The sequence below is a fragment of the Anas acuta genome, chromosome 5 (genome assembly GCF_963932015.1).
Source record: "Anas acuta chromosome 5, bAnaAcu1.1, whole genome shotgun sequence".
In the NCBI taxonomy this organism is placed as follows: Eukaryota; Metazoa; Chordata; class Aves; order Anseriformes; family Anatidae; genus Anas; species Anas acuta.
The window spans coordinates 21,507,486-21,527,241 of record NC_088983.1 but is presented as its reverse complement, the minus strand read 5'-3'; the positions used below and the strand labels follow the sequence as shown (position 1 = coordinate 21,527,241).

The following is a 19,756-nucleotide window of genomic DNA, read 5'->3' as shown; positions in this document are numbered from 1 at the left end:
AGAAAACAATATAAATATTGTATATCATTATATTCCACTTACACCGCTTCTCAATTATAGCATTGTTTTGATGATTTCATCACATTAAGAAATCAATTTACATTTATGAAATAAACAATACATATAAATCTGAGTTATACAATATACAAGTTCAATTGACTTTTATTAAACAATATTGTTTCATTGACGTTCAAGCTAGTAAGATTTTTTTAAGCAACTATTGCACTTGTACTAATGAAAAACAGTAAACCTTTGTTAACAAAGCATTGCAAATGTCAAACTAACTGAACTTTTAATTCAGGCTCCAGATGAGTCTGAATGGGTGGAGAACCCATAGGGTGGAGAACATTTTAATTAATAGAGTTTCATGGATACTTAAAATTCAGTGACATGGACCGTCTCTTTTCTCACAACATTATCACTTAACATCCCATCCCCATGGTAACTACAGAATTGTTTATATGGAAAAATATTAGATAAGTATTTCACAATTTTTCAGTTGATGCACATATGCATCAAACAACTTTTTGTTGTTTGAGCTGGAAATGTGGAGGAGGTAGTAAAGTCTTCTGGCAAGACAGCTCTCTGTAAATCATCAGCTAGAGCTCTTAGTGCTACTGGGGTACACAGAACTAAATTTTAAGAATCTGTTCTTTATCATTTACTAAGATTTTGATCAAAGATATCCAGAAATAATTACAGGATATTAAAAGAAATATAACATATGAGGCAGAGCGCACAATACAAAGTTAGTGGGCACAGATTTGTAAAAAGTATAAAGACTTCCTTGTCATTCATAATGCTAACATCAAATTTCTGAAGCTTTTCAGGCTAAAAATCTTTATATGTAATTTACATTAACTTTTTTTTTGTACACTAACAGTATTTCATTAAGCCTTTCAGAAAACATTACCAAAATTAATTCACAGTCTCCATGAACAAAAAATATTGTTCACATTTATAGCTGAAAAAATTTGAATGCAAAGAGAAGTGATTTAAACAAGGTTTCAGAACAAATTAGTGTCAGAGTAGGAAAAAAAATAGGAATTTAACTTATAGATTTCCCCACTTTGAACGTTGAAAAAGTAAAAACCACTATAGTAGCATTAATAGTTCTAATTTCGGTGTTTCTATGGTTATAATTTGACAGAATATAAAATTTAAATCTAAAATGAAGGACTTTGCAGCACATTAGAAACATTCTAGTAAACAAGACAATTTGTTGTCAAACATCTTTAACTTTTGTGATAAATTAAGTGAGAAAATGCATGCTATAGCACATGTATCTTTATCTTATCACACTATAAGCATCCTATATTCTGTGAAAGAATTCATAGATGCACCCTCCCTCGACGAAAGGTCAATATTTTTAAGTGGAAGAAACAGGATTCCTCTTTAAAATTACACTTATATGCATATATATTCACACTACATTAAAAAAAATCTTTAGTGATGACCACTGTGTATTAATATTTCTAGGTAAACTAAGAAATAACTTACGATATCTAAAAAAAATAGTCTCTTGTAATAAAGATTTATACTGAGATTTCTACTTTCTCTAACAGAAAACCAGGATTATTTTGGCTTATCAAAATCTGGCAAAAATGTTCAATATTTGCAACTTGTTGAACATGTTATACTATCTTCACAATACCAAAAGGAGCTTTCTGCCTAGAGAATCTAAGGGTTGTGTTAGGAGGAGCATTGCCAGCAGGTCAAAGGATGAGATGGAATGGGAGTCACTTAGGTTGGAGAAGACCTTCAAAATCAGCAAATTCAACCATCACCTGACCTATTCAGTCCCATCACTAAACAATGTTCTTTAGTGCCATGTTCACACACCTCTTAAATAAAGGCGTTGATCCTTCCCCTATACTGAGGGCTGTTAAGACACATCTGCAGTGCTGGGTCCAGTTTTGGGCTTCCCAGAACAAAAGAGACATGGACATACTGAAGAGAGTCCAACGAAGAGCAACTAACCTTGTTTAAAGGACTGAGCTGAGAGAACTGGGATTGTTCAGGCTGGAGAAGAGAAGGATCAGAAGGAATCCCATCAATGTGTATAAATACCTGATGGGAGTATGTAAAGAAGACAAAATCAGGCTCTCTTCAGTGGTGTTCAGTGATAGGACAAGAGGCAATGGGCATAAACTGAAACACTGGGGGTTTCATCTGAACATCAAGAAATGCTTTCTCACTGCAGACACTACACTGCTGCTGCAGTACACTGCTGCTGCAGACAGCAGCAAGGAAGAAGAGGAAGGTGAGTGCCAGGAGAAAAAAAAAAAAACAAAAAAAAACCACCTGGCTATGAGTGCTATCAGGCAGCAAAAGTTACTTGGTGGAAGTGAGTAGGAGAAGGAATTGGGGAACTTTGGGAACATTCTCTACCCCCAGCAAAAGGAAGTGACACACTGGCTCACTGATGAAAGGAAAGGAAAGGGAGAGGCAGGCAGGATGGAGGATCTCAGAATGCTGCTCCTCTCCCAGGCGTTTGTATAAGATCAAAGTGCTGCTGTGTTCTAGGAGGACCAGAAGGCCTTTGATGTAATGGTAGTCTTGGCAAGACACAACAGAAGCAAACCGAGAACAGAAGAAAGTATTAACTCTTAGATTTAAAATGTCTTAAACATCCATGCATGCAAAGTGTGACAACCATGAAATAGTTCCAAGAGCAAATTGTACAGTGTGCTTATTGATGGAAGGCACATTGAGAGAGAGAGAGAAAAGAAAAAAGAAAGAGAGCCCTAGTGTGAAGAGAGTCAGGCAGTCCATAATCTCTTTGGAAATGCATTGGGGACAGCCAGCCTTCCTGCTCTTCCTTTAAAATGGGTGATAAATCAGAAAACTGATGCAACGTTGAGCCTGCTACTACAGTAGAAGAATCTGGTAGCTTTCACATTGCTGAGTGTGTCCAAACAAAGTTGCTTTACTGGTATTCAAAACCTTATTTTCATGAATATAAAACATAAGTCAAACCAAAACACACAACTGTTCATACTGAAAAGGAAATTTATATTAAAAAAACAATATTGAAGAATACTTAGAACATTACTGGAGTTACCCTAAATTTATGACTTTGTAATAAAAAGCTGAATAATGTCCATAAAAGTCTGATCCAAATAGTTTATGCAAGTGGTATCCTCAGTTTTGGGTTCTCTACCAAAAATGCAAGCTGTCTTACTGATCAAAGAATACATAATGCATATGTTCACTGGAATAACTGCTTGGTTTCAAATTCAATTTCCCAGTATTTTTAGTACTACTACGCAGAAGAATCGGACTTGCAGTTTATTCTCACATATTCCCACAAGACTCTGATGTAGAAACCCACTGAAGTCAAAAGCACCACACGGTAGCAGTGTGTTAATTATGAGGAGTAGATACATTTCCCATTGCAGCTACACCTGGGAACACAACACAGACTTTTTTTCCAGTAAAATCATACAGTTTTATATGTAAATAAAATAGGACTAAATTCTATATGTAAGAACGAAGCTACACCCAAGAAGATACACTTTACTAAATTACACTTTACCTGTAGAGAAATCATACTAATTCTTGCAAAATATCAGACTACATAACTGATTACTACAGTAATCAGGAAAATTACTCATTAATAGCTATGTAATATTTAAATGCAATGAATGGAACAGTACTTTAAAAATCTGAACAAGTGAGTTGTTCAGATTTTTAAATCACAAGTGATTTGCCTGGCATAATAAAGGAACTTTACAGCAAAAGTAAAATCAGTGCCTTGGGAGCATTCAACAGCCTTAGGGACAACCATATGTTTCTTGCCTGAAGTCTCAGTGTTTAACATTGCACATCGTCCTATGTCAGCAATAATGAAAGAATTGATTGACTTCAAGTTCTAGGATCTAGTATTAAAAACCTGCTCTCAGATGTTACCTCTCAGTTTGCAATATGAAAATGATATTTTACTGATAATAATCCTCTACCTCTTCTATCTGAACAATAACTTGAAACAAACAAACAAAAATATCAGGAAGATTTAGTACTAAATAGAGGAGATTAAAAGTATAAAAAAAGAAGAAAGACTTCAGAAAAAAATAGAAACAAACATCATCACTGAACACACATTGGATTTGCATGAAATTTTGTTATTTGCAAGCAATTACCCTCTGCCTGTGCCAAAACTGGGCTTTAGGAGCAGAAAGCGCATGGCATTTGCAGGCAGCTTGACTCATGGTTCGTGAGAAATGGATGGCAGTGGATACATGCCTGACTAGTTGTCATGTAAGCAAACCATGATTAAGAGATGCTTCTGAACAGAACTAATGTCCTGGCAACAATTTACATTCACATAGCACTATGCAAAGTGCCAGGCCTCTGACTTTGAGCATTAATTCCCTATTCCAACAAGGCAGGAGTTCCAACACTGCACTCTGATTTACAAAGGGCCTTTTATGTGTGAATGCAAGTTGTTTGTTTGTTGTTGTTTGTTTGTTTGTTTGTTTTTACCATATTCAATACATTTCAAATACATTTTTGAAATCCAAAGCAGTTTTCAAAGACAACAGTTATCAGGGAGGATGAAATAATTAGCACAAGCAAATTTTAGAAGTCTCTTTGCAGACTTACATTGTCTCAGTACTGGTATCTTTACGTGAAATTTTCTGAGTTTCCAATAAAAAGAAACTATAGTTCTTATATATACTATTATATGATGTCTTATTGGAGTTGTCTATAAAAGAAAAAAAAAAGCAGACCCATCCCATCTAGTCCACCTGGTAGACTTCCTAGCTTGAGTCATGCAGATAATCGATCCAGCTGCATTCATGGCACGTACATACATTAAGGCTTTTGTCCTTCAAATTCATTATCTTAAAATGATATTCCTCCATGCTTTTGGTTCCAGTGGTAATGTGGGCACTGACTCTGTCTGCACATCCAGTGAAATGTACACACAAGTCACTGGAGTGATTATATCTATCACATATACCTCAACTATTTGGCAAATAGTTTAATTTCTCAACTATGTTGAAGAAAAACATCTTCAGTATGGCTCAAATCTACCACATTTCTCTTCCTAGGGATGTGGACTGAACTATACAGAAAAACACAACCTTACATTTCATTTGATATAGCTATTGCTCATAAAGCAGTGAAAACACTGTAGCGAAGCCTCCATTGGAAGGTGCAATATAAAATTACTATGCGTCTTCATTTTCTTAAAATTACAGTTAAAAACCCAGATGGCACCTTTTTTTTAAAAAAAAAGAAAAGTACATAAAAATCACATTTTTGATAATCAGTAATCTCATTGTGATTGGTTTGAAAAAGAATTTAAGAAACTTACCATTTCTAAGGACATAATTCGCTCCTACAAATAAAATACAAGTTGTGGTTAGAAAGTAAAGAATATAAATGCAACATATGGTAAAAAAACATTATTTCTTTTTTAATTTTTTTTTTTTTTTTTTGCAGTTTGTATGATGTGGAATGATTTTGTTAAAATGTCACTTAAAAGGAACTGGACCTCTGGACCCACTTATCAAACTAACTCACTTTGAAATTTGTTCTGAAGAAAAATAATAGAAACATCCTAGAAACTAAGAAAGAAAGAACTTTAAAAAAATACTTACTCCAATGTTTTTTTAAATAGTACTGTTAGACCTTCAATATTGTTGATTTTACTCATGTATCCCAAAGTTTGCCTTCCCTTTTTGATGATCTGTATCTCTAAATCTAGCATACTTTGGAGTTTATGTCATGTTAGCAACTGTTTTAGTTATCTTTTAGGCATTTATTTAGAAAACTAAAATATAAATTCCATAGCATTATTCTGCTGTCCAGAAATAGCTCTGAAGAACAACTAACGTCATCTCGTTATTAATAAAACAATGGCTAACGTCAGACAGAAATAAAATGCAAGTAAAATAAACTTGTGTCAGTTTTAATTCAGCACAAAATACAGGAAACATAGAACTTGTATATATTTTAACATTCAGTTTTCCATTTTAAAGTATCTTTAAGAAAAATATTGAGCTAGTAAAATCAAGATAATGTACTCTGGCACTATGTCCTGACTGGACATAGTATTTTAAGGAATTTGAGAAAACGTACATTTAAGTGTTTAGCTGAGCCCACCTGACCATTCAGACAAGAATTTTTACTTTGCTCACATATTATCTCTTTGAATGTGTGGGTTTGTTTGTTTGTTTTCTCCTCGTTTCTGGTCAGATTAAGCTAAGAATCCTTACACTTTTTCCTGTTCTCTTCCTCCCTAACAGGTAAAAATGACTGTAATAATCTGGATTTATTCTAGCAACATCCAAAGAAAAAATCCTGAACTGGCTTCACTAATTTGGAAACATTTTCTTAGACCAATGGAAGAAATTGAGAGCCAGAAGCAGCTCCTGTTTGCAAGAATGTGAAAGTAATTCTCTTTTTTTAAGCCTAGCTGAAAATGAGCTACAAAGACTCTTCAAGAGTTATTACTGTCTCAGAAGACTGTAAAAGAATGGTTATGTTCACTAAATGAACGAGCATGTAAAACTAACATTTACATATTGTGTATTTACTTATTTGTATAAAACCAGTATCACTTGGAGTACTGAAAAGCTAACTTTTGTAATCTTTCGAAGAAAACACACAGTTCACCCTAGTGAAATGTTTAACGTTCATTCATTGAATGATGTCTGGGGTACAAATGATTTTAGTTTTCAGCATCATACAGAAGTCTTGCCTTTGATTACAACAATAAACCATGGGCAGAAAGAGTGAGAAAACATACTGTAGGAAAAACAACTGTAGTACGTGAGGATGAAAAATATAAAGCAGTGTCTGGAAAAGACTGATTAGTTTTGAAAATGTGCTAAAAATAACAAGCAAGACTGTTCAGGAAAATATGTATGAGGAAATATATAAAGGGAAAACAGCAATGCACACACAAACAAGTTTGATGGAAATCTAGTACACTATTAAAATACAACTGTTTAAAAAAATGCTGACATTTTGCCAGTAAAATGTGGATCTTATAGATTTAGACTTATAAAGTCTTAAAGACTTATAGTGGATCACTATACCGGCTGGTACTGGAACTACATGGACACTGACATTAGTGTGTCACTAATTCCAAAGTAGATGAAAATGGTTTGCAGTTGTTTTCACAGAGAACATACACGCAGTTGAATATTCCTATTATCATGCACAGTATGCTATTTTCAATAAAGCCATCTTTTGTACCATTGAACAGTTTTCACAAAAAGGCAGGTGAAAACATTCAGAGGCTTTATCTTCCAATGAGGTAAGAAAAGAAGTGAGGTTATATTCTTGGAGTGGGCATGGAAAAGTACATAGAAAATGTTCCCGATTCCTCACAAGCTAAATATTATAAGATTATTCATGAGTGCACATATAACAACAGAGTAAACATATGTGTAATGAGAACATAGATAATGTCTAGAATATATCTAAGAGTTTGTGTTACAACAATACAAACTCTCATAAATTTGTGTATAACAAATTCTAGGGGGGGGAAAAAAAAAAAAAAACATGAAAGAAATTGAAGATGCAAAACCAAGAGTACAGTGATGTCACCCAAAGCATCAGTCTCCTAGCTCCTAAAAAGCCCTGTATCAAAGACCAGCACATATTACATATAGGTTCCATCTCTACCACATAGTATAAGATAACAGTCAGGTCATGCAGTCCAACATATTACCTAAGCAGAGGAAGACATTAAAACTATATGCCCAATATTTCCCTGAAAAATCTTCATAAAATTGCTCTTTTCTCTCTGTTAACTGTTGGCATTGCAGAAGCAATGATTTTACTCACCTATATCTGAAAGAGGAATACCAGTTATTTTCTGAATCTTTGTTTGGGTAACTGTAAACACATCACATCCAAAAAGGGCAATTTCCATTGAGGGCAAAATAAAATCTATTTAGTTAGAACCTATTAGGCCTCATTTGAATTATTTTAACAAAAGGTAATGTTTGCCTCCCTTCAAAAAATGAGCAAATGAAAAATACATTAAAACACACATCCCTAGCTCTTGCTACTTGATGAGAAAGAACCTCAAAGTATCTCCACAGTCACCATTTCTCCACATCAAACATGGATTTCTGATAGATTTCCTTTCTTGTCTGGCTTTTCTAAAACTATAGTTGGCATTCATGGCTCAAGTGTCAAGAAATAACTCCCTCAACCATGATAACCTGGCTGCTTTCAATCATCTGCCCACAGTCTAAAACACAGGCTTTCTGCCCACCTATTTCCTGAATGTGCTTTATACATACATTCTATTTAGATGCAAAGAAAATGCATTAAAGATCGACTTAATACACACAATTCTCTGTACGTATACGATGCTTATTAAAACAGGACCCCGGGAACTGTAGACAAAAAGTTTACAACAATTAACATCACCTGTTGTCTATTGAACCAAGGACTTACTGAGCAGGCCCTAACACCCAAGAAATCATATTCAAGGCCTTAGGGATAAAGAGTACTATTTTATATGCTAGTGGTCATTAATGAGAAATAATTAAGTTATAGCAATCTACTTCAATGAAAGCATTCATACATCAGCCAGCCATATATATACTTTGCTGAACTGGGGCTCAGAAGAAACAAATGCTCCATGTCACCTGGTTAAAAAGGGTGCGAGTTTTGGCTCTAAGAAATGTCACAGTTAAAGAAATTCTCACCTTCCTCTTACTTCCTATGCTTTATATATTGAGATGCAACAGCACGGGGATGTTCAGTTGCAACTACATGAGCTGTTTTTAACACCTATTTTCTAGCGAAGTTTTATATATTCAGCCACTGAAAGATTAGAATAAAACATTACAATAACAGAGCAAGAACAGAGCATCCCAAACTGGGACCAGTTTGAAACATATGGACCATAGTGGACAAGTATTATCTAGAAAAGTAATTGATGTTCTTGCTGAGTACTTCAACTGTGAAAGTACATGCATTTGAAGATGTAAAAAAAAATAAATAAAAAACAAGCTATCAAGCACTTGAATACAAATACAGCAGTCAGAGCAGTACAAGTCACACTCTTACACAGAACGGTCAGTTAGGGAACGGCATAGAGCAATCCAATCAGGAACTGGACAGACCTTCAGAAATACGCACCAGTACATACACACACACATATATATATGTGCACACAAAACACTAATTTGACACAACTTTTCTCCTGCATAATATTATTCCTCATTCAGTCAGAAGGAACATCATTAGAACAATTTGTCAACTATGGTGCTTCACAGGAAAGCAGATACTGAATTTCTTCACATGAAAGGAGATCTTTTTACATTGATGTAACTAGATATGCACCTGTGTAAACTGCTTGCGCAGACAAGCTCTCAGCCTTGTTGAACTTGAGCTGCCAGAAAGCTAGGCCAAGATTTTTGTTTGAACAGGAAACAGCTGGATTGGTGTGTTGTGTAATTTTTGAGTCTTGCAACTTGTCTCTTCTTACTGGATCAAACTGTTTCTACACTAACTGTTTGATACTTCTAGCCCTCAAAATGCATTATATTTACTATATGAGCAGAGTCAACATACCTTCAAACAAACTTCTTACGGTCAAAAATCAAGGTAAACAAAATTACTTTTTGACCTAACAGCTTTAGTGTCATCAATTGCCTCATAAATGTTCTGCTTCCACTACAGTTACAGAATCCTGTTCCACTGATATATTATTCTTGCTGTATCTATGCTTTTTTATATGCATGTTGGGCATTACTTGCTGTGATTTTTTGTTTAAAAATTCTTTTTTTCACTCTGTATTCTAAAGAATACAGGCACTACCATCATAACTTCCCAAACTTCACTATTTAGACATTCCAGCTTGGTTTTGTGTTCCTAGCCATTTTCATTTCAAAGGAGCACATGTTTTCTTTGACTGTAATGCTTAAATAATATTCCAGAGCTGAGTCTAAGGTAACGCTCACATTCTAAGCACAACTGTAAAGGGCTTAACACAAGCAGATTTACTGCTGGATACCATACAATGAGGATTTACTTACGTCGTATCAAGTCCTAGCATATATCAGCTGGTCCTTTCTTCCTCAGGATGGTGATGATGGTGATGACATTTAACATTTCAGAAATTTGAAGCACTTACTTCAAATCTTTTTCATTTTTTTCCCAAGATACAGAAGAACGCAACATACGCCAGAAAATCTATCACAACCAATGAAGTAGAATTTAAAGCATCTCTGCAGTTCTGAACACAGATTTACACTGCCTCTATTCCCATACAGTGAAGCCAGCAGTAAGACATAAGACAACAACTTCAGTATATACTGTGACTTGAAAGAAGCATTGTTTTCACTAAAGGGCTAGATTTATTGACTCATTGGAGAATGCTAACTACTTTAATCTTCTCTAATGTGCAACTTAATCAATGGGCAGAAACTCAACATTGAGTCTTATTAGCTATCAAGTCTGCATTTGGCTGCATATATTTCCAAAGCTGAATTCAAGACACAAGTGAGTTCAGAAATTTGTAATGCTGTAATACAATTTAATAATTTCAGGGGTAACAAAAAGTGTAGCTAGTTAATAATACAGAAAGTATACCTGGAGAGCTCCCATTTCTTCCTCTCTTCTGAGTGTCTTCTCTAATAGCTCTGTAAAATGAAAAATGGAACAAGTAAATTCACCTTCTTGCCTTGTAGCCTCACAGGAAAAATACTGTGTCAAATAGTCTGAGTTTTTTTTTTTATTTTACAGCTTGCACAGCTTTCTTTTTGACATAATTAAATTAATTGATTAAATGTGTAAGTGATACAATTGTTTCCAAGCATAGACTCTTGAGGACATTAAGTCAAAAGACAACAGATTTGATTCAGTTATTACAGGACAAACTTCCTTATGCTTAAATCAATACTTAAGTGTGGTTTTAGATTTGAATGAAAGAAAGAAGCAAAGAGATTCACTCTGAAAATCGACTAAAACAGCAATACATCCTAAAAGCAATGCAATTATTTATCAACATTTACTCTAGACTGCTTAAAGTTAAAACCCAACGGAGAGCAGAAAAAAAAAAACATCAACCTGCTGCAGGCTTATTACTACTTTAACTATCAGAAAGTTTCTATTCCCATACATCTTTGATCTTTGCATGAAACAAGCACTGCTGTAAACTAAGCCAGTGACTGAATCAAGATGTGCTGCAGTTTCCCAGCAATTAGGACAGTTATTACATTACAAAATTGCCTGAACAAGCCTCAGAGGACTGAATTCTGACTGTTAATTCCTTCAGCACAATACAGCTAACTGAAAGTACTTGTGTACACCTAAGAAATAATGACTGAAAATTAATACATATACTTATCAAAGACAAACTCAAATGATGTACAATAAATGCTGCTTTGAATATTCTACCAACAAGAATTTGCCTTCTTCAAATTTTCTCCTTTTTATCCCTTCTTCTATTTTACTTAGCTTATCTTTACTTTTCATTCTCCTTTCTCATTATGACGCCTCCTCTTGAGCTCCCCTAACCTGTTACTTTTATTCCCATACCTCATTCTCCATTTCTGACTACACACAGGTTACCTGGGACTTGGTTTTGGACATTAGTCCTTTAAAAGGAATAAAGATAACATACACAAATTTTTAATTATTTCATTCACAAGCATAGATATTGACTTGCTGTTCTTCCTTCCTAGTTTCTATGCAGTTTTTTTCAATTCCTTTCTTTAATAAAATAACTGTTTCTTCACTTTCTTTTGGCATGTTCATATGTTTCTGTATTATCCTTTTGTATGCTTTTCAGTACAATGATTCAACTGCCATGTAAATTACTGTAGCCAAATGTGCTGCCATCACCATTAGTTACTAAGAGATTTGGGTTTGGAAAGTGGCCTCCTTGAATGTTTTCCTTGGGTATACTCCAGTATTGTAATTGACTTGGTACAAATTAGTATTGTAGTACTAACTTTAATAAAAAAAAGTGAGGAGGGAGGACTAAATCTATGAGAAAGGGATGGGAAATGGAAGATTCTTCCCTGCATTCCATCTGACCAAAAAAAAAAAAAAAAAAAAAAGATTTCTATACTCAATATTGGCTTATTTTAATTATAATGCAACACTTGACATTCCATTGTACTGACATTACTGTTCTACATGAAAAGGATGTTATTAAAAGGTTCTTTTCAAAGAAGTTTTATAAATGTAATGCAAACTGAACTAATTTCTACTCTAAATTTGAAAGTTCTGCATCTGAAAGTAGCGATCTCCAGAATTAATTTTCTTTACTATACCACTGCCGAAATTGGCTGCCCTGCAGGAGGCTTCACAAAACTTTACCCCAGAAGAGTATGTAATTATTGAAGTGATGTTATTTAAATGATAACATATTCATACTATACAGACTTGCCCTCTATGACCATGTATTTAAGAACCAAGTTCTGTACCAAAACTGATGATTCTGCTTAACATTTCATCTAAGAAAGCAAAGCTGAAGCAAAAGAAAAAGAAAAAAGGAGCAATACATATTATACAGCTTTACAAAAAAGTCCACTAAAAATGCAGCACATTGAATCATTCTTTTAAACATGGCTATTCATCATGACAGAATATATTTGCCTACTTGATCTAAAAAAATCATTATTTGATAAAACATTATCAAATAATGATATGTTTTGATAATGTTTTTCATCTGCTGTATTTAAATGTGCAAACATATTTAAAATATTCATTGCCAAAAAAATAACATTACAATGACATATAGAGAATGCATCATGTCTATAATATAACAAAGATGGTCACTGGCCCTAGTGAAGGCTCCTTCCATTCATCCAGCGAACAGTCTCTTGAGTTCCTCTAACTATACCTTTCTTCTTAAAGGAAGTTGCAGTGTGCCATGAGTTTCTGCATCTATCAACAATCCCACTATGACCATCTTTTAAGGTCTAACGTAACCACAGGGTTCTTGTTTTTTTTTGTAAGCAATATATCTTCATTTTCATGGAGCACAGAACACATCAATCTATAGATTGTCTAGAAGAATCAGCAATAATGAAAAAGCATTACAAAGGCAGCGTCAGGCACCGATGGTTCTTTTCAAAATATGACTCATATACATGGAAAAAGACAAGAGAAATTACTTTTACAAATAAAGGTATTAATCAACATATTTCCCTTTTTTATTTTTAGCTCACTGAGAAGCACATAATCCTATAATGAGCAATAAGCTAAAACCAGTCAAAAATCAAATATGTTTCAGTTGTTTTAGTAACACTTAAAATCAAGAGCTAATTCAGGATATTGTGTGAAAAATTAGGGATCATACTTCTGTGTAGTTTTACAAAAAGTATTAAAAATGGTTAAAAAACAAACCATTTAAGGTTTATATCACATTTAGCTTATGAACACCAGTAAGCACAGCTGAATTCCTTGATGTTATACCACAGCATTTAAGATTTATCTGATCAAAATTCCAGGAAATACACAGGTTACAATTTAAAACATTTCATCATAACTTTAAATACACGATGAAAAAAACTAATTGTAAAATGTTAAAAAGTAGCTCAGCTCCTTTACCTCTATGCTGAGAGCAAGAAGCTGGGAAACAAGACATTGACTCTGTACAATCTGGAGCAACTTCCTAAAAATCTGAATCAAAAATCAGGGATTTATTTCAGAAAGGAGACTGAACTGCCTTCATTCATTATTAAGTAGTAGGAACTGGTTTTAAACACTGCATGACCTCACATTTTAAGAAACCAAAGACAGTGATTAACTGCATTCTGCTTTATATTCTCTGTGAAGATTAAAGTGTCAGAGAAAAGTTAAAAAACAGATAAACACCACAACAGATTATAATTTGGTATCCGTAAATTCCTAACTTGTCCTAGCAAAAGCAAATGCCCAAATACAGATGTGTACACAGAATTAGTTCTTACAGTCACAGGTATCTAGTTGTAGAGTCCAAGGACTCTAAAACATATAAAACATATACAAAAACAAAACAAAACAAAAAAAAACAGAAAAACAGAAAAGTTGACATTTGCACTTCAATTCAGTACCCCATACATAGCTAAGATACCGTAAACTATGCAAGTTTGCAAGTTATTTGCATGCTGAAAGCGCATTAGACACAGGACTCTCACCCCTCTTAAATAGCTACAGATTACACAGGAAACTGTACGTCAAATCATACAACACTAAATATCTGTCTGTGGGCCACTGGGGTTGGCAGAATAGCTGCCTAAGCTCCGCTGACTGTAGATCTCGACTGACTGTAACAGGAATTCAGCCAACTAGTTTAACGTAGCCACCAACACATAGATGCCAATTTCAAAATGAGTCCCACCACTAACTTCCCTTAGTCAAATTTATCTCTAATGCAATACCAATAGGAATTATTATATTGGGAATATACTAATACTCTTGATTGGTTTTCTGTTCTTCCACCTGTAAAATGGAAAAAATGTAGTTAGCTACCTTACACCTAGTAATGAAACTACAATTATATTTTCAAGTTATTTATTTTTCAAAGAAAACGTTAAGTATTATTAGCTAACTGCAGATTTAAAAGAACATAACTGCATATTTAAATTGGGGTCAGTCAATGAGGAAGGCTGCTATGCAGGCGCTGCATAACCATGGCACTCAAAGGAAGTGCAATCTCAATACTTCTACTATGTGGTGTTAAAACAAGAAATCCAGGCTATTACCAGAGAATAACAGCAGTTTGGAGAAAAGCATCAACATATTTATCTCATCATGCTAAAACCCATTCTTTTCCAAGACACAAGTCAGGAATTTCAGTTATACATTAGTAAAATTATTTTGGTTTCCCCAGGTTTGCAATCTTGGAAATTTGTTTTTTATGTTGTATGCTGATGATTTTATCCTTAAATTTACTTTGATCGAAATTTGTTGTAGATTTATTTCAAGTCTTCCATATCATTCTGACCTCAAATATACATGCTATGGCCTTCAATCTTCATATGGATATATTGCCCAGAAAGCCGCTGAACAGATACTGCAGCATTTTTGTAGATGCACAAGGCAGCCAAGCAGGTTTCCATAAAGTGTGAGGGAATTTTCAAGCAGCTGAACAAACCAGTTTCTCCCAGCTATAAATTACTTATCTCGTATATGCCTGCAGAGCAAAGTTGAATCATGTATTATGCTACTAACGAATTAAGGCCCTATTTTGGGGGGATGAATTAAGCTGTTTCTAAATGAATCATTTTAAGCTAAATGTTTCACAATGCATACGCTCATGGCTATCCCAACCAGAAGAACTGCTGTTTTGCACTGTACCTATGTTGGCATGGTTTTGGTGAATGGCTTCACAGTATCCTGACACAGGTCCAGAAACACTGGATACTAGGAGATGATTCAGTGAGTCTGGACCTTTGTACAGTTATGCTGGACACTACAAGTAACCCAAGCATTATATACAACTGAGACAAAAAACAGTATTGGGACATGCTTTGAACAACTAATTGAAATTGTGCTTGCCATGCATCCAAATCATTAAGAGAATTTCTATATATTTTATCTTAGAAGAGCTCTAGAGAAATTGGTATTTCTTAGAAACTTAATTTTCACTAGTGTAGAAAAAGACTGATAAATTATCAATAGAAGCACATTTATAATGACCCCAAGCAAGATATCTTTCAAAATGTGAAATTATAATTTGGACATAAAATAATGAATATTTCTATCCTGCTATTTTCATCCTTACCATATGCATAGGTTTAGAACACAGAAAAGAAAGTAAATATTAACTTAAAAGGAAAACTGAATGAAAATCACTTAAACTCCTACTAGATTGTCTGTATCCCCTGACTACAGGCTGTGCAGTCTTCAGATCATAAATTACTTTAGCATGCCTGCAGCACATATTACAGTAATAATAAATTTAAAAATATATTCCTTACACTGTAAATGAATTTACAACAACTTTTCCAACTGCACGCTGTTCATGAGCATAAAGATTTTTTGCTATACTAATCCCCTTTTGTTAATGCATGTTCTTTTAAACATTAAAATTTATAAAAACATTGAAGTGATGAACAAAAAAACAGTGAAATATTTTTCAACTCGTGAAAGAAAATAAAGCAGGGAGAAACCTCAAAAAAGTATTTTCAAGTTATTTCCTCTGGAATTACATTCAGTTGGTTAATGTTTGTCATGGCCAAACTCAATGGTCACTGTGGGTTTTTTTGTTTGTTTTTTATTTGTAGCTCTGCTAAACTTAAAAATTCTCAAATGATTTTTAATACTCATTACAGCTTACTTGTTTAATTTTTTATATTAGTATTGAGCACCTTACACAATCTTTAAAGATTGTAATTTGGTTACTACCACTGCAATCACTGCAGTGCTCATCACCAACAAGAGTAAATCAGCTGTTTATCTGAATCTAAATCAATAGCTTCCTTACCTCCAACCTCAAAGGAGTACCATTTTTAAAAAAGTGATTTGATTTTGCTGAATTCTTTGCCTCAACAAGCTCTTAAACTCTAGCAATATATTAGCTGCTGTAGTCTTTAGTAAGTAACATAATATCCGGAAAGGTATTTAGTTTACACAAACTTTTTTGTTGTTGTTTTAAACAAATTCAGTTTTGTGAAACCTTTTTGGTATACACTATTATTTTCACTATGAAATGTGAAAACAGGTCCTTAAATCTACAGTGGTGTGTTTGTTCACATGAACTCATGATCATAACACAGAAAAGAAAAAAAGGCATCTGAAGCTGAGAAAGAAGTTTAGTGTTCAGATTCCCCACAAAAGAGACTTACTGCTATGCAGAAAATTGTATGCGTTGTGCTTTCTTTCCACTCCCTGAGGCTTAGAAAAATATTTCCCTATCTTCACAGAGCTGATGTGAGACTTTCAATACACTGAAATCCATGCAAAAGATATCATTATCACTGTAAAAGGTGATAACAGAGCAATCATTTTGTCTTAGCAATTGCCTAACTTATCAGCTGAGGAAGATGTTAAACTACGTTGACTGCAGTTATTTTGGACCATATTCATTCTAAAATGAGAGCTAGTGCAGAAGGCGCAAAAGGGAGGACTGTGAACAGGAATACACATATATATGTATATGTGTTCATCTTAAAGAACAGCTGTAGGTAAGCAAATTTTGCATGACTTTTCTGTAGCAACAGATAAGCTGCAGAGGATTCCAAGCAGCACCTGAGGGACCTTAGTATCTTAGTTAAATAATGACTGAAGAAAAACTTAAAGAAAGCATCACTTCCTAGATACTTCAATATGCTTTAGTAAGAAACTCTTGAAATGTGTTGACATTTTTCCACTGACGTGGTAAAATCAGAGGGCTAACCCAGAAGTGAAAAATAAAAAGGTTGTCTTATTCTCAAAGACCATTATGAAAATGTGATCAAAGCTTAGAATAATGGCGGTCTCCATGCATCAGTGGTCTCCAAAGTGGGGTACACACATGTCAGCTGGGTGTACCATTGACAAATACAAAATATTTTAAGTCATAGAATCATAGAATCATAGAATATCCTGAGTTGGAAGGGACCCTTAAGGATCATCAAGTTCAACTCTTGACACCGCACAGGTCTACCCAAAAGTTCAGACCATGTGACTAAGTGCACAGTCCAATCTCTTCTTAAATTCAGACAGGCTCGGTGCAGTGACCACTTCCCTGGGGAGCCTGTTCCAGTGTGCAACCACTCTCTCTGTGAAGAACCCTCTCCTGATGTCAAGCCTAAACTTCCCCTGCCTCAGCTTAACCCCGTTCCCGCAGGTCCTGTCACTGGTGTTAATGGAGAAAAGGTCTCCTGCCTCTCAACACCCCCTTACGAGGAAGTTGTAGACTGCGATGAGGTCTCCCCTCAGCCTCCTCTTCTCCAGGCTGAACAGGCCCAGTGCCCTCAGCCGTTCCTCGTACGTCTTCCCCTCCAGGCCTTTCACCATCTTCGTAGCCCTCCTCTGGACACTCTCCAACAGTTTCATGTCCTTTTTATACTGTGGTGCCCAGAACTGCACACAGTACTCGAGGTGAGGCCGCACCAGCGCAGAGTAGAGCGGGACAATCACCTCCCTTGACCTACTAGCGATGCCGTGCTTGATGCACCCCAGGACACGGTTGGCCCTTCTGGCTGCCAGGGCACACTGCTGACTCATATTCAACTTGCTGTCTACCACGACCCCCAGATCCCTCTCTTCTAGGCTGCTTTCCAGCGTCTCATCGCCCAGTCTGTACGTGCAGCCAGGGTTTCCCTGTCCCAGGTGCAGGACCCGGCACTTGCTCTTATTGAACTTCATGTGGTTGGTGATCGCCCAGCTCTCCAACCTATCCACATCCCTCTGCAAGGCCTTTCCACCCTCATTCGAGTCCACAACTCCTCCAAGTTTGGTGTCATCAGCAAACTTGCTCAAAATACCTTCTATTCCTACATCCAGATCGTTTATAAAAATATTGAAAAGTACCGGCCCTAAAATGGAGCCTTGAGGGACCCCACTGGTGACCGCCCGCCAGCCTGACGCAGCGCCATTCACCATAACCCTTTGGGCCCTGCCCGTTAGCCAATTGCTCACCCATCGTATGATGTTTTTATTTAGCTGTATGGTGGACATTTTGTCCAGTAGGATCCTATGGGAAACCGTGTCAAAAGCCTTGCTGAAGTCCAAAAAAATCACATCAGCTGGTTTCCCTTGGTCCACCATACGGGTGATAAAGTTGAAGTGTTTACTTCAACTTTATCTCATCTCTTTTTAATTTTTGTTTGGTGTATGTTTTATAACATTTATTAGTACAGCAATACCTATATATAATGAGATACATGAGAGTGCATTACAGACTTTCCTGTTTCATCTGCTGTAGAATGATACCACCAGAGCTTTTTCTTATCTGAAGCCTTCATAAAATCATAGGCCTACTGACACAGAAAACAACAATGGGCTAATATTATCTTTAGATATCTATTTAATGACATGGCATTTTAGTCATATATATATATATATATATATATATATATATATTTCCCATTAAACTGTTTTTTTAGCAGAAAAAATAAATTGTCTAAAAACAACAATTAGAGATGTTAAGGATAGCAGAATGAAACAAAACCTGAAGAAATACACAAAAAAATAGATTCAGTAAAGCAAAAGTTTATCACAAATGCATCACTTCTGCCATGATAATTAAAAGAGGACACAATATACACAGCTGCCAAAATTAACTTTGTATCAAAGCTGTTTAACTAGTATCTTGGTTGGCTGTTTTGAAAACAGTTTAGAGTTCCAGGATGTCGTTTCCCAATTACAAATTAAAATCTACTTATGAAAAATACATCCATAAATCTGCAGTAAACAGGTTCCTGAAGATTAAAACACAAGTCATACAATCATTGGTTGAACCTATCCTCAAATCAATGATATAAAACATATAAAACATGCAGTAATAATTGTGAACCACTCCCATCACAGGACATGCTTCATGGCTTGTACAAATTTAGATCCAAATTTAGATCCATCAACAATTGTTGTAGTAACCTAATAAGGATGCCAGTGAATAAAGAAATCAGAAATCTACAGTGCCAGTGTCACGTTATTTTCCATTTAACACATTCAAGGTGGTAAAATTGAACATAGCAGGAAAAATCAATACTGCTAGTGCTCGTGCCCTTCTCTGATGTGAGCATTAGCTTACAGCATTGTCCTGTAACCTCACTTCAACACTTTTTATCAACAAAAAATCCAAATCTGAAACATTATGGTAAAATTCTGGACTATGTTTTTTTAATCACAAGTA

General features: G+C 35.1%; 1 protein-coding gene across 6 annotated transcripts in view; it reads right to left on the bottom strand.

Annotated features, from left to right (window-relative positions):
- The window catches only part of CEP128 (centrosomal protein 128), a 125,506-nt gene that overhangs the window by 28,284 nt on the left and 77,466 nt on the right, over positions 1-19,756 (bottom strand). For all 6 annotated transcript variants that reach the window (XM_068683035.1, XM_068683040.1, XM_068683039.1 and 3 more), the window contains 2 exons: positions 10,573-10,622; positions 5,324-5,347 (listed from right to left, as the gene is read on the bottom strand). In XM_068683035.1, the coding sequence (XP_068539136.1) occupies positions 5,324-5,347; positions 10,573-10,622 (74 nt within the window). The remainder of the gene's footprint in view (positions 1-5,323; positions 5,348-10,572; positions 10,623-19,756) is intronic.